This window comes from Odocoileus virginianus, chromosome X (assembly GCF_023699985.2).
Source record: "Odocoileus virginianus isolate 20LAN1187 ecotype Illinois chromosome X, Ovbor_1.2, whole genome shotgun sequence".
Taxonomy (NCBI): domain Eukaryota; kingdom Metazoa; phylum Chordata; class Mammalia; order Artiodactyla; family Cervidae; genus Odocoileus; species Odocoileus virginianus.
In genome coordinates this window covers 22062761-22076135 of record NC_069708.1, presented here as the reverse complement: position 1 = coordinate 22076135, position 13375 = coordinate 22062761, and the positions used below count along the sequence as shown (strand labels likewise).

At 46.0% G+C, this 13375-nt stretch overlaps 1 protein-coding gene and 1 non-coding gene across 2 annotated transcripts; both read left to right on the top strand.

Moving 5' to 3' along the window:
* The first annotated feature begins 472 nt into the window (after positions 1–472).
* LOC110139055 (dynein light chain 1, cytoplasmic-like) lies at positions 473–981 on the top strand. The gene has a single exon (XM_020896608.2). It carries the CDS (start codon positions 538–540, stop codon positions 793–795), a length of 258 nt encoding a protein of 85 aa, XP_020752267.1. The 5' UTR covers positions 473–537; the 3' UTR covers positions 796–981.
* Positions 982–1160: 179 nt separating this feature from the next.
* LOC139033237 (U6 spliceosomal RNA) lies at positions 1161–1268 on the top strand. The gene has a single exon (XR_011485859.1). It is a non-coding gene; the product is annotated as a U6 spliceosomal RNA (small nuclear RNA).
* The last annotated feature ends 12107 nt before the right edge of the window (positions 1269–13375 follow it).

The window sequence follows — 13375 nt, the reverse complement described above, 5'->3', positions numbered from 1 at the left end:
GACTTGTTACATGTATTCACAGCAGCTGTGTTCAGAATAACCACAAAATGGGAACAACCCAAACATCCAGCAAGAGGAAAATGGATAAACTATGGTATATTCATAGAATACAACCTGGCAATAAAAAATAACAAAATCACTGATACAAAAATCAACACAAATGAACTACAAATGTTACAAAAATCAACACAAATGAACTACAAATGTTGAGTGAATAAAGACATTAAAGAAGTACATTGTTTACTATTCTGTTTGTATCAAGTTCTCAATCAGCACATTTGTGGTGATAGAGATTTTCTGGATTTACTGGAAAGGGTTGCAAAGCAGCTTTCTAGAAAAATGAAATGTTCTGTATTTTGACTGGGGTACTGGTCACATGGGTGTATAACTATGTATACATTCAATAAGCTGTATAATTAAAATCTGGGAGATGTGCCATGGCTTCAGTAGCGACCACTTCTCTACGCGGGTGTGAGCTTTGCCAGCCCCTCCTGCAGGAGACCGTTGCAGTCGGCCAGCCCCTGCTCCCTGGTAACCATGTGTGACCAAAAGGCTGTAATCAAGAATGCTGGTATGTCGGAGGAGATACAACAGGACTTGGTGGAGTGTGCATTGGAGAAGTATAATATAGAGAAGGACATTGTGGCCCATATCAAGAAGGAGTTTGACAAGTACAACCCCACCTGGCACTGCATCATGGGGAGGAACTTCGGTAGTTATGTGACGCATGAAACCAAACACTTCATCTACTTCTACCTGGGCCAAGTGGCCATTCTTGTGTTCAAATCTGGTTAAAAGCATGGACTGTGCCACACATCCAGTGGTCCATCCAAAAACAAGGACTGCAGCCTAAATTCCAAATACCAGAGATTGAAGTCTTCAGCCTTGCCTAAGGGAACACCTCCATCTTTGAACCTTTATTGTGTTTTGTACAGGGCATTCTCTGTACTAGTTTGTGGTTATAAAGCAATTAGTAAAACAGCTTACATTTGTATTTATTTTCTTAAATAATTAAAATCTGGGCATTTTGTCATATCAATTATACAAGAAGTTGGAAAAAGACCCCCAGAGCAAACCTCAGCAACAGGAAAGGAAATAATAGAAGAGCAGAAATAAATGAAGTAGGGAGGGAAACAACAGGTTAATAAAATCAAGAGTGGGTGCTCGCTTCGGCAGCACATATACTAAAATTGTGAACGATACAGAGAAGATTAGCATGGCCCCTGCACAAGGATGAAGCGTTCCATATTTAAAAAAAATAAAATCAAGAGTGGAATCTTTGAAACAAAAATTAAGAGGAAAAGCAGACCTCTCTCTGGCAAGACTGATCAATTAAGAAAGAAGCAAACAAAACAAACAAAAAAGAAGCAAAAAACCAAATACAAAATACAAACCAGAAGCAAACAAACCAAATACAAAATACAAACCAGAGTGGGGAATTCACTACAGATGCAACAGAGAAAGTGTATTTGAAAATACATTCATAGAGGGATACAAAATGCCAAAACTGTTCCGTGAAGAAACAGATTACTTGAATAGAGCAAAGTAGTAAAGAAGTTGAAATGGTAGTTGAAATCTTCCCTCCCCTCACCAAAAAAAGAACCCAGATGGTTTTTTATAGGTGCAATCTACTAAACTCCCAAGGAATAGTTAATCGCTATCTCATACAAAGTTGTTCTAGATATAAGAGAAAAGAACTAAAGCTGTCTATTTTATGAGACTGGTGTCATCTTGATCCCCAAAACAGATGAGATAATACAAGAAAACATTTCAACCCACTTATACCTGTAGATGTAAAAATCCTTAATAAAATCTTAGCTAAATGAATCCAATAGTATATTTAGCAAATATGTTTTAATCAAATACTCTATCTCAGGAATGCAAAATTGGGTCAACAATAGAAAATATATATATATATATACATATATATATATATCACTACATAAACAGACTAAAAGTAAACAACAACCACAGAAATAGCATTTGATACAGTTCAAGAATCCATAAATCCATACTTACAGAAATTAAAGATAAATACATGGAGAAGAGAAATATCTCCTTTACAGTAGAATGTCAACTAATAATTGGTACAGTAATGATGTTCAGCTAATGTGTTAGATCTCTGGGTGCTAAAGCCAGTGGTTATACTTTGACGTAAACAGGATATTTACATAGATCCAAAGTTTCAAGCCGGAAAATAGTATCTCTACAGTAGAGAAACTTGACAGATACCATCTTAATGAAGGGGAAAAAGTGAACATCCAGTTCAGTCACTCAGTGGTGTCCAACTCTGCAACTCCACGAACTGCAGCACACCAGGCTTCCTTGTCCACCACCAACTCCCGGAGCTTGCTCAAATTCATGTCCATCCAGTCGGTGATGCCATCCAACCATCTCATCCTCTGTCGGCCCCTTCTCCCGCCTTCAAAATTTCCCAGCATCAGGGGCTTTTCCAATGAGTCATTTCTTCACCTCAGGTGGCCAAAATATTGAAGTTTCAGCTTCAGCATCAGTCCTTCCAATGAATATTCAGGACTGATTTCCTTTAGGATTGACTGGTAGGATCTCCTTGCAATACAAGAGTCTTCTTCAACACCACAGTTTAAAAGCATCAGTTCCTCAGCGCTCAGCTTACTTTATGGTCCAACTCTCACATCCATACGTGACTACTGGAAAAACCATAGCTTTGACTATACGGACCTTTGTCCATAAAATAATGTCTCTGCTTTTTAATTTGCTGTCTAGGTTTCTCATAGTTTTTCTCCCAAGGAGCAAGTGTCTTTTAATTTCATGACTGCAGTCACCGTCTATAGTGATTTTGGCGCCCAAGAAAATAAAATTTGTCACTGTTTCTCCATCTGTTTGCCATGAGGTGATGGGACTGGATGCCATGATCTTTATTTTTTGAATGTTGAGTTTTAAGCCAGCTTTTTCACTTTCCTCTTTCACTTTCATCAAGAGGCTCTTTAGTTCTTCTTCATTTTCTGCCATGAGGGTGGTGTCATCTGCATATCTGAGGTTACTGATATTTCTCCTGGTGATCTTGATTCCAGCTTGTGCTTCACCCAGGCCGGCACTTCACATGATGTACCCTGCATATAAGTTAAATAAACAGGGTGACAATATACAGACCTGTCATACTACTTTCCCAATTTTAAGCCAGCCCATTGTCCCATGTCCAGTTCTAACTGTTGCTTCTTGACCTGCATACCGATTTCTCAGGAAGCAAGTAAGGTGGTCTGGTATTCCCGTTCTTTAAGAATATTCCACAGTTTGTTATGATCCACGCAGTCAAAGACTTTGGTGTAGTCAATAAAGCAGTATTAAAATCCTGAGCCGTCAAATGGGATGAAATGAGGAGACAGCTTTGCTTCTGTGATACTCCTAGACAATATGCAGAACCTGAATCTAACCACAAGGAAATGTCAGAGTAAGTCCAACTAAGGGACAGTCTACAAAACTCCTGGCTTATAATCTTCAATAGTGTCAGTGTCATGAAGGTCAAGGGAAGACCAAAGAACTGTTCCAGACTGAAGGAGATATCCCATTTGAATTTTCAAATGTCACTCCTGGCTACCCCATTTAAGGTTCCAAACTCTGTCCTGTCAATATTCCCTATGCCCTATTCCTTGTATTCTTTTTCTCCATAACATTTCTCAATTTCTAATATACTATATGTTTTTTTTCCCCTACATTATTTGTTTCCTTGACTAGAATGAAAGCTGTCATGAGGGAAGGGACTTTGGTGTGTCTTGCTCACCACTGTGCCTGAAATGCCTTGAACGGGGTTTAGCACATACTGGACCTTGGAAGCACGAATAAATATACACACCACAACTTTTCAAATCACTCTCATCCTCAAGACTCCATTTTTCAAGAGGCTAATATATAGTCCCTAAAAATCCATAAGAAATACAACAACCCCATAGAAAATGGATAAAGGATTCAAACAGAAAACTCCCAGAAGAAGGACAAATACCTTTAAGTCTATGAAAAGATGCCCAAGTTCATGCCTAGTAAGAGAAACTCATATTAGAATTACACCAGATTGGCAAACATCCAAAGGTTTGACAGTCTGCTCAGTGAGGCAGTAAAGCAGCTGCTCTCTCGTACGTGGCTGTGGCCGAGTGGATGGTCCTCCTCTCGCCCCCGCTTCTCTCTCTCTCCCTGCCTTCTTACTTTCTCAGGCTTTTGTCGAAGCTGTTCCCTCTGACTACAGTGCCCTTCCCTCTCACTTGGGAAAGTCCAAATCCTGTCTCAATTACTCCTACTGATCCACTTGAAGGCAGTCAATTCTTCAGAGAAGAAGATGGCCCCCAAACCCAACCCCTGCATCTCAGATCTAGTCCCCAAAGTTTTCACTCAACTGACATATACCAGACCTTGGATATCTAACAGGCATTGAAAATGTAACACATTTGAAAACCAACTCCTGATTTTGCCCCATGCCTGCTCCTAATGGAGTATTTCCCCTGACAGTTAAGGACAACACCATCCTTCCAGCAGCTAAGGCTAAAAACCCAGGGGTCAGCCAGGGCTCCTCTCTAGTTTTCATGCCCTGTATCTGATTTCTCAGCAAATCCTAGTGTCTTTACCTTCAAAATCAATTGAAAAATCGATTCCCCACACCCACACCCCCCTTGGCCTGACACTCTCTCATCTCTTCCTGGACTCTAGCAGTAGCTTTCCTGCTGGCTTTTCTGCTTTCTCTCTCTGCCCACACCCCCAACAGTTTTTTCTCCTTCCACACAGAGCAGCCAGACTGTTTATTCTAAAATATAATTTATATAATGTGACTTCCCTACATGGAATCCTTTTATGGCTTCCCACAGGTCTTAGAATAAAAACCTAACCAAACACACAGCCTGACTTACAAGGATTTGCTTGACATGGCCTTGGATCTCATCTCCCAGTGCTCTCCCTTCCTCACTCCTCACCAGCTACACACACTTCAAGAACTTCCAACCTCAATGCTTTGCACCTGACATTCCCTCTATCTTATGCTTCCCCCCATGTTAAATATACATGGTTTGCTTCCTCACTTTTCACAGGTCACCTCCTCAGAGAATTATTCCTTGACTACTCTACATGGGGTATCAGGGAAGATCTCTCAGAGAGAGGCAAATGATAAATCGGAAGGAAAAGATGTAATGGAAGAGTTCTCTTGACCATTGCAAGGGGAGTAGGAGATCAAACCAGTCAATCCTAAAGGAAATCAGTCCTGAATATTCATTGGAAGGACTGATGCTGAAGCTCCAATACTTTGACCACCTGATGCGAAGAACTGACTCATTGGAAAAGACCCTGATGCTGGGAAAGATTGAAGGCAGGAGAAGGGGATGACAGAGGACAAGATGGTTGGATGGTCCCACCAACTCAGTGAATATGAATTGAAAAGCCCTGGGAGATGGAGAAGGACAGAAAAGGCTGGCATGCTGTAGTCCATGGGGTCACAAAGAATCAGACATGACTGAGTGACTGAACTGAACTGAGTCTCTTTGCTGTGTTCCCGGAGCCCTGCACTTAGTATGCACTCAATAGATCTTTATCAGATGAGCAAATTTGAAGGATTTGAGGACAGGATATGTGATACATAATTTGGGATAAGGCGATAAAGGCATTTTGTGTTAAATACCTTGGCTGGAGCAACACCTTCTCAGGAGGGCCTTCCATAACCAGACTATCTAAAAATGCAGTCTTCCCCCACAGATTTCTCTTTGTGCGTGCTAAGTCACTTAAGCTGTGTCAGGCTCTTTGAGGACCCATGGACTGTAGCCCACCAGGCTTCTCTGCCCATGGAATTCTCCAGGCAAGAATACTGGAGTGGGTTGCCATTTCCTACTCCAGGGGATCTTCTAGACCCAGGGATCAAACCTGCGTCTCTTATGTCTACCTGCATTGGCAGGCGGGTTCTTAACCCCTGTCGACACCTGGGAAGCCCGATTTCCCCTTACCTTGTTCTATTTTTCTCTGTAGCAGTAATCACATATACACAACACATATTTACATATTTATTTAATTGTATATTCACATATGAATATAGACTATACACAATGTATCTGATATATTTATTATATATGTAGTTTGTTGTGTTTTTTTTTTTTTTTGGCAGCACTGCTCCCTTGGGGGATCCTAGTTGACCTACAGTGATTGCCCTGAGCCTTGAGCAGTGAGAGCACAGAGTCCTAGCTGCCAGGGAATTCCCTACAGATGTAAATTATTTACATATTGATACTAGTTATCATGTTATGTAAACCATGTAACATTTACAAATATTGACACATTTATTAGATATAATTGTTACATTTATGGGCTGTCTCTCTAACCTGTCAGTTCCCTGAGGGCAAGGAAGATCCCTAGCACATGGCTCACAACTTGAGCTCTATAAATGTCAAATGAATGAACTCCTTTGGTCACCTGAGCCTCAGTTTTTCCATCTGTAGGATGAATGTGCCTTTCCATCTGGAGTTACTCCCATGTTCTGATCCCTTTTCCTACCCACCCCACCCCGCAGAGTACAGCTCCCAGAATTCCACAGCCCAGGTTCACATTTTCCAGTACTCTGGGCGCTCCTGCCCACCACGTGCACCAGGCACCGGCCCAACTGGACTACGACCCCCAGCATGCCTCGCGCGTTCGGGAAGTACCACAACTCATAGGGGTGTCTGGGTCTGACACCGGCTCCAAGAGCGCAGGAGCGGGGGAGGGCTCCCCTCTAGCTTAGCATCTGTGGTACGTCCCAAACCGGGGGCCCTCAAAGGCCCCGCGCTTCCGAGCTCCGCGCAAACTCTGGCTCTTCTACGTCTGAGGTGATTTGCTCTTCCGTTGCCCCGTGGCTTCGGTTCATCTCCAGCAGGAAGGCGAGGCTTCCGCCCGGCACAGGGGGTGAGCTGGATCACGGTCCCCCCAGTCCCCTGAAGAACATTCGAAGGAGGGGGCTCAATTTCAGGGATCCTCAAAGGGGCATATTTGGGAGCTCTGAGCCCGGTGTGGCGTTTAGAGGTGGCCGTTTCTGAGGGGACGCAAGTGGCGTTAGGGACTCTGAGGTGGGACTTTGAAGTCTGTTTTCCGAGCGTCCCTCGGAGGCAGGGTTTATACCCCCTTAGAGACTGGGTTTATGGGGATGTTTGGGGCGACCCTTAGGATTCGTGTGTGAATACTCTTGTCCATGGGGTAGGAGTCGGTGTGATTCCCAAGGGGAGAGGCAAAGTTTGAGGTTCCTGAACTCAAGGTGGAATTTGGGGAGGGCTTGATTCAGGAAGGGTCCTGGTGACGGTGGGAACAGGCGGGACCGACGTGGCATGTGGAGGTATCTAATGGCCTTTGTGACCTCAGCTTCTATTATGATGTCTCACCGCGCTTGGGTATTAAAGGCTGAGAGACCGGACACATTGGGGCCCACATGTTGTTTTAGGAAGAAGAGCCCCCAGCGCAGGCTGTAGAAGGGGCTCTGGAGCCTAGCGTGCTAGGCTCTTTCCGAGGGGACAGAGTGTCACCGGCTTTCCTTTACCATGGCTTTATTCGCTATGCATGAGGAGATAGGCTGTTGAGGAAGACCATTTTGGCCCTTTTCGCACCTGGTTCGTTGAAAGTATCAGCTTGTGAATTATTCACAAGGGGGCGGTTCATTGTGCTTAAGGGGCGTGCTGAAAGGGGCGCCTTGCAGTCTGCCGGGCAAATTTAGATCACACCGATAAAGCGTGAAAAGGTGAGTAGCGACCCGAATTTTCTGTGGCTTGTCTAGGGGTATTGTGCATAATTCATGAGGGGCGTAGCTTTTAGGGCTTCATCGGCACGATCCGCTGTTAGTTTTTCCTTAGAGGTTTCAGGATTTAAGTTTTGCGTCTCCCGAAGGGATGAGGCCTCGCGCATTGTTCATTCTTTGCTGCCTGATAATCCCAGATTATCAACAAAGACTCTAGATTCAAGTCACATCGATCCTTGCCAGCTGTGTGATGTTTGGCAGATCTGTGAACTTGAAAAAATGAGTCTGAGCATAATGGTGATCAGGTTAGTTTGCACTCATTTAGCAGCTTGATTAGACCATTTAATCCCCGCAGCAACCCTGGGAGGTAGGTTATTATCGTCCCACTTTATAGATGAGGAAACTGGGATACCAGGAGGCTAAGTAATTTGCCTAAGGTTACTCACATTTAGTGAGTGGCTGAGCCAGGATTCAAATCCAGTTAGTCTAGTTCCAGAGTCTGTAGTCTTAAATACCATAATGTCTCTCTCCCACCCACCCAATTCACTGGTACTTCTACTACTGTTAGTCATATAACACCAGGTGGCCAGGCACTGTTTTGAGCCCTTTCTACATGGTTATTCATTTAAACTTCATCACAAGGTAGGTTACTATTGTTTTCATTTTATGGGTGGGGAAACAGTGGCCCAGAGAAGTGTCTGGTCTCTGGTCACAAAGCTAGTCATCGATGGGTGGAAGTGATTTTTGTGAGGATTTGAGAACTCAGGAGGTCTCCTTTGACCTGAGACCTGAAGGACAAGAAGTAACTGATTCCCTGTTCTGCATTCCTGACACAAGTGGCACAACACATGGAAAGGACTCACCAAAGGAACCACCACATAGCAGGCGATTGGTTAATGTGATCTATTATTATTATATAGAAATGTAGTGGGTGTTGATTGTGTGCCTGGGGCTTTGGTATACAGTTGTATCTCTGGTGACCTGGTAGTCTGTGCTACCTATTTAACGAACATTGGTGGTCTTAGTGCTCTGTTTTACAGTGTAAATCTGGAAGGGTGTTTCAAGGCATTATTTTTTAGATAATGCCCCAAGTTGGGGGTTTCTCTGGTGTCTGGGTATACCCTTACCCATAACTAATTTTATATCAATACAAAATATTATGTTTACATGTTACCTTTACACTAATATATAATACTTTAAAAATGTAACAGTGCTCTGTGCCAGCAGTGCTCTGAGCTCATTTCATAGTTTATACTCTCTGGTTTTCATAATGACACATTTTGCCTTTATGATATAGGTGGGTTCTACTACCTCCATTCTATGGTTGTAGAAACTGAGGCAACTGCCAAACGCAGGTAGTAAACCTGGATTTGGGTGGACCAAAGCAGCTCTGGTTCACGTGCAGTTAGTAACGGTGGGGAGGAGGCAGCTCCACTTCCCCCCTGGGTTTCCCCTGCGGCTCTGCAGCATCTTTCATTATTCATGAACAGGAAGCGGTGACCATGTTGCCTTGGCTGGAATACCATAATCCTTACTTGCTGGGCAGGGCTGTCTGGAGTATTTCTGTCCATCCAGCCTCATGCATAATTCATGATAACTGGGTGGGACCTTACTTGACCTCTCTGAGTTTCTAGGTTGGGCTGCTGCAGTACCACTATTCATTATTCATGAGCCAGGTGAGAGTGTTTTCTTGTGTTAGCCCTATTTCCCTGTTTACAAGGTATTTGATGCAGCAGTGGGCGGACCTGTCTCTTTTGTCCTTGCCCACCTTATGCATTATTCATGAGATGTGGCCTCAATCTCCTTGGCTTCCAGGCTGCAGCAAGATTATTCATTATTCATGAGCATTGGGGTGTGGCTTCCATGTTTTAACATTGGCTTTCTGGTTGCGGGGTGTTAGTCAACCAGCCACCCGGCCTCATGCATAATTCACGATCAGGAAGTGTGTCTTTGGTGGCCTTTCTGGGTTTCCATGGTAGCCTGGCCGTAACAGGGTATTCATTATTCACATTTCACGGGCGTGCCCTCTATGTCGTTTTACCTGTTTGCCTAGTTAGAGTAACCCCCAGATGGTGCTATTCCCCTTCGAATGAGTTACAAACGGGGACCATCATACATGATTCATTAATGGGCGCGGCCTGCCTACATCCGGGTTTCTGGGGGGTGGGGCCCAAGGTTTTGTTCCGGCCTTGGGCTCCGCGGTCGCCATCTTGTGTCGGCGGCAGCGGAGGTGAAGGAGGTGCAGGAACGAGCAGAACCACTGCGACCCGGGGAGGAGAAGTCGGCGGCGGCGATTCTAGGCGGCCCAGGCGGCGGGGAGGAGGAGGAGAAGGAGGAGGAGGGTGGCGGCTGGGCTTGGCTTCGGCTCCTAGAGGAGTTGGCGGCGGCGCGACCCGGGGAACCGGCATTGGTAACCAACCTTTCTCAGCGCCTTGGCCGGGGCAGGGGTTTCGGGATCGGATGGTGTTGGGCCAAGCTAATGTCGGGGCGGGTGGTGATGATCGGACGGAGGGATCGTTGAAGAGAAGTGGGGGGTACATTTTGGGCGGGGCTGATTTTCCCCATCTGGGATCAGCCCAGTCCCTCGGGCTCCAAAATCTGACCTTAGGCTCAGACCTCCAGAATCTGCTATTAGAGCATTCCTGGGGCTCGGGACCTGGCCCTGTCCTGCATCTCGCATGGCAGATCGGAACTTCCCTCAGTCAGCAATGGAGACTTAAACGGCATTGACATTCCTGGTCAAAGCCTCCTACCAATGTATGTCATTAAAGACCTACCCCCAGAATCTTCCTTCATTCACCCTTCGTTCCTCAGAATTTGTCCTCGCAGCTTCCATGAGGGCCCATACCTCAGGGAGGGTCCATTTGGTTTCATTTAACCTTCTCTAGCATCTTCCTTCAGAACCACCCTCCACACGCACATGCACACGCACAGTCTGCCCTTAGAGCTTTCAAGGAGTCTAGATCCTGTAAAAGGCTATTTGTGCTTGGCCTCCATGTCAGAGACCACTCCTCCACACCCCAGAGGTCTCCCAACCCACCTTGGCTCTAGCATTTTCCCTCCGAAACCTTTCTGGGCCAGCATTTCTATTCAGAGGTCCACTTCAGCATTCACCTTTAGAGACTGCTTTCATTCCTAGAATCTGTCCTTAAAGACTTCCTTTAAGAGAATGCTTCCTTTTTTCTTGTGGTCCCAGTATTCTCTTTAGAGACTATGCTTTGCAGGCCTCAACATCTCCCCCATCAGACACTCCTCAACCCCAGTATCTTCCCTCAGAGCTTCCCAGGGGACCAGACACCAGGGAGGAATTGCTTGGACACATAATCCTCCATTAGAGATCTCTCTGCCAGCCTCTGCCCTTGCAGACCCTAATGGCTCCTAGCCCCTTGCATCAGAGATTTGCCTCTCAAATCCCACCCTTCACTCAACCTCTGCCTTCAAAAGCCAACCAGGGTTCTAGCTTCTCTCACAGGTCACTTAATGTTGCATCAGGCCTAAGAATCTGCCATCAGAGCCTTCCAGGATCCCAGCATCTTCATTCAGGGTTTCAGCTTTGTAGGACCCCAACATCATGGTCAGTTGTCTCTTCCCACAACAGGTCCAGTTGTTCTCCATCAGAGTAGAAAACCTCTACTCAGCAGACTCTCAGAGCCTCCATGGGCTTCCACATGATTGATCAGAGAAACCCTGCTTACTGAAATCTTTAGGGCCAGAACTGTCTGGGCTCAACCTCCCCTTTCCACTCCTCAGAGCAGTTGCAGTGCCTAGCATGTACCAATCAGAGATCAACACGAGGCCTTTGTGCTCCATTAGAAATCCCTCCACAACCCCACCCTGGGCCTCAGCATCCACCCTCCTGGATCTCTGACATCAAGGTCAGAGACACCGTTTCCCCTGCAAGTCCCTGTTAGTTTTGGTCAAAGATTTTGCTCTGCCACCAGTGTAGACCCCCAGGGCCCCAGCATCCTCTTGATGGAGAGCACCCCTGCCCCCAGACCCCATCATCTTCCTGAAACCTACTTGGGCCCCAGAATCACCCATCCATTCCTTGTGTAGCCACTGGGGCCTCCAGTGCAATTTCCCCACCCTTTCCTGAAAGCTTTTCCAAAGACCCGTATTTGAGTCTTAACAACCTTGCCCAGTCACACCCTGGCTGTCCACCACACCACCACCTCCGCCCTGGATTTCTAACATCCTCTTTCCTGTCTCCCTCTGACCCTCCAGAGGCTCAGGCAACCACTTCCTGGTGCTTCTCTTTTATATTCCTAGGGATTTCTCAGTTAATCCCTCTTAGGAGGCTTGACAGGCCCCAGCATCCTGTGCCCTACCTTCTCCCCGTGCTGATGACTTGACCCGGTGGCTGCCTGCTCTCAAGCCTGCTCCAGGGCTCCTACCTCAAACCGTCTCTGGTTTGGGTGGTAGAGAATGCTCAGGCTTCAAAATCAGCAGTTTGGAGATCACAGACAAGTTCTGAAGCTCTCTGAGTCTTGGTTCAGGTTTGCTGAACATTTGGTAGTATATGTGTCCTAATTGGGGCCTGAGTATATGTTGAGAGAGAAAAGGTATTGATTTTATACTTGGGGTGGAGGATCTTTAGATCTGCTCTGGGGTTTCTGCCCCAGACCCCTTTCTGCTTGCCCTGAGACTGGCCTGTTCCCAATCTCTGCAGTTGAAGTCCTCTCTCAGACCATCTGCTGAAACCTGCTTAAACCCTCACTGCCAGCGCTAGGGATCCAGATGTCCAAGTCTAGATAGCAGAGATCTCTCTGGCCCTGGACCATTTCTAATTTCAGGTGCAGGGAGATGGTGTGTGCTCAACAACCAAATCAGTGGCAAGGCAAAGAGATAACTAAGTAATGGAGGCCTCTCTGGAGGTGTCTGGGGAGGAGCTTAAGTCGCTGAGTTCTGACCACAGACTTATGATTTTTTTTAACCTCCCTAGCAGCTCCTTGAGGGTATTTCCATTTGTCCCTGCTTTGCAGAAAAAAAAAAAAATGGGGCTCAAAGGAAATGAGCTCCCTACTCTGTCTTAGGAAGTCAGTCATGGAAAGTGGAATTTGCCTTGGTCTCCCAACAAACTCAACAAGCTTCTTCTACCTAGGTTGGTTTTTTGGCATTCCCAGCAGTTCAGCGGGGTGCCTTGGACTGTAGCCAGCCTCCTGCCTCCTGGGTACCCCTCCCTCACCTCTCATCTGTCAGCTCTGTGGGCTGTGCCCCAAGCTGGGTCCTGACTCTGTTCCCCCAGGAGGCATTTGGCAAACAGTCTAGCACCAGCTGCATGACGCTGGGTAAGTGACTGGAGTTTTCTGAGCCCTTGTTTTCTTATTTGTGGCATAGGTATAAGGTTATTTGGTTTGTGAACATTGTTAGAACTAGACAAAGCCCCTTACCCAGAGATTGATGGGCAGTAAGTTCCTAGTAGATGTTAGGGTGTTCGTGTCATCTTGCTTAGCACTAGCATGTGACAAGTGCTAAGGTGGCCTCTTAGGTACAGTGGGGATACTTGGTGTGATTGGGTGTCAGAAAAGGCTCAGGGTAGGAGAACAGAGGCTTAGCGGTGCACTAGGGGTGAGGGGAAATGATTCAGAGTCCTGTCATCTCCAGTCTCTGGGTCTAGTCACCCCCTCGCTCCAAGATCTCACTTTCGCAGGCTGCATTATTCTGTCTCTG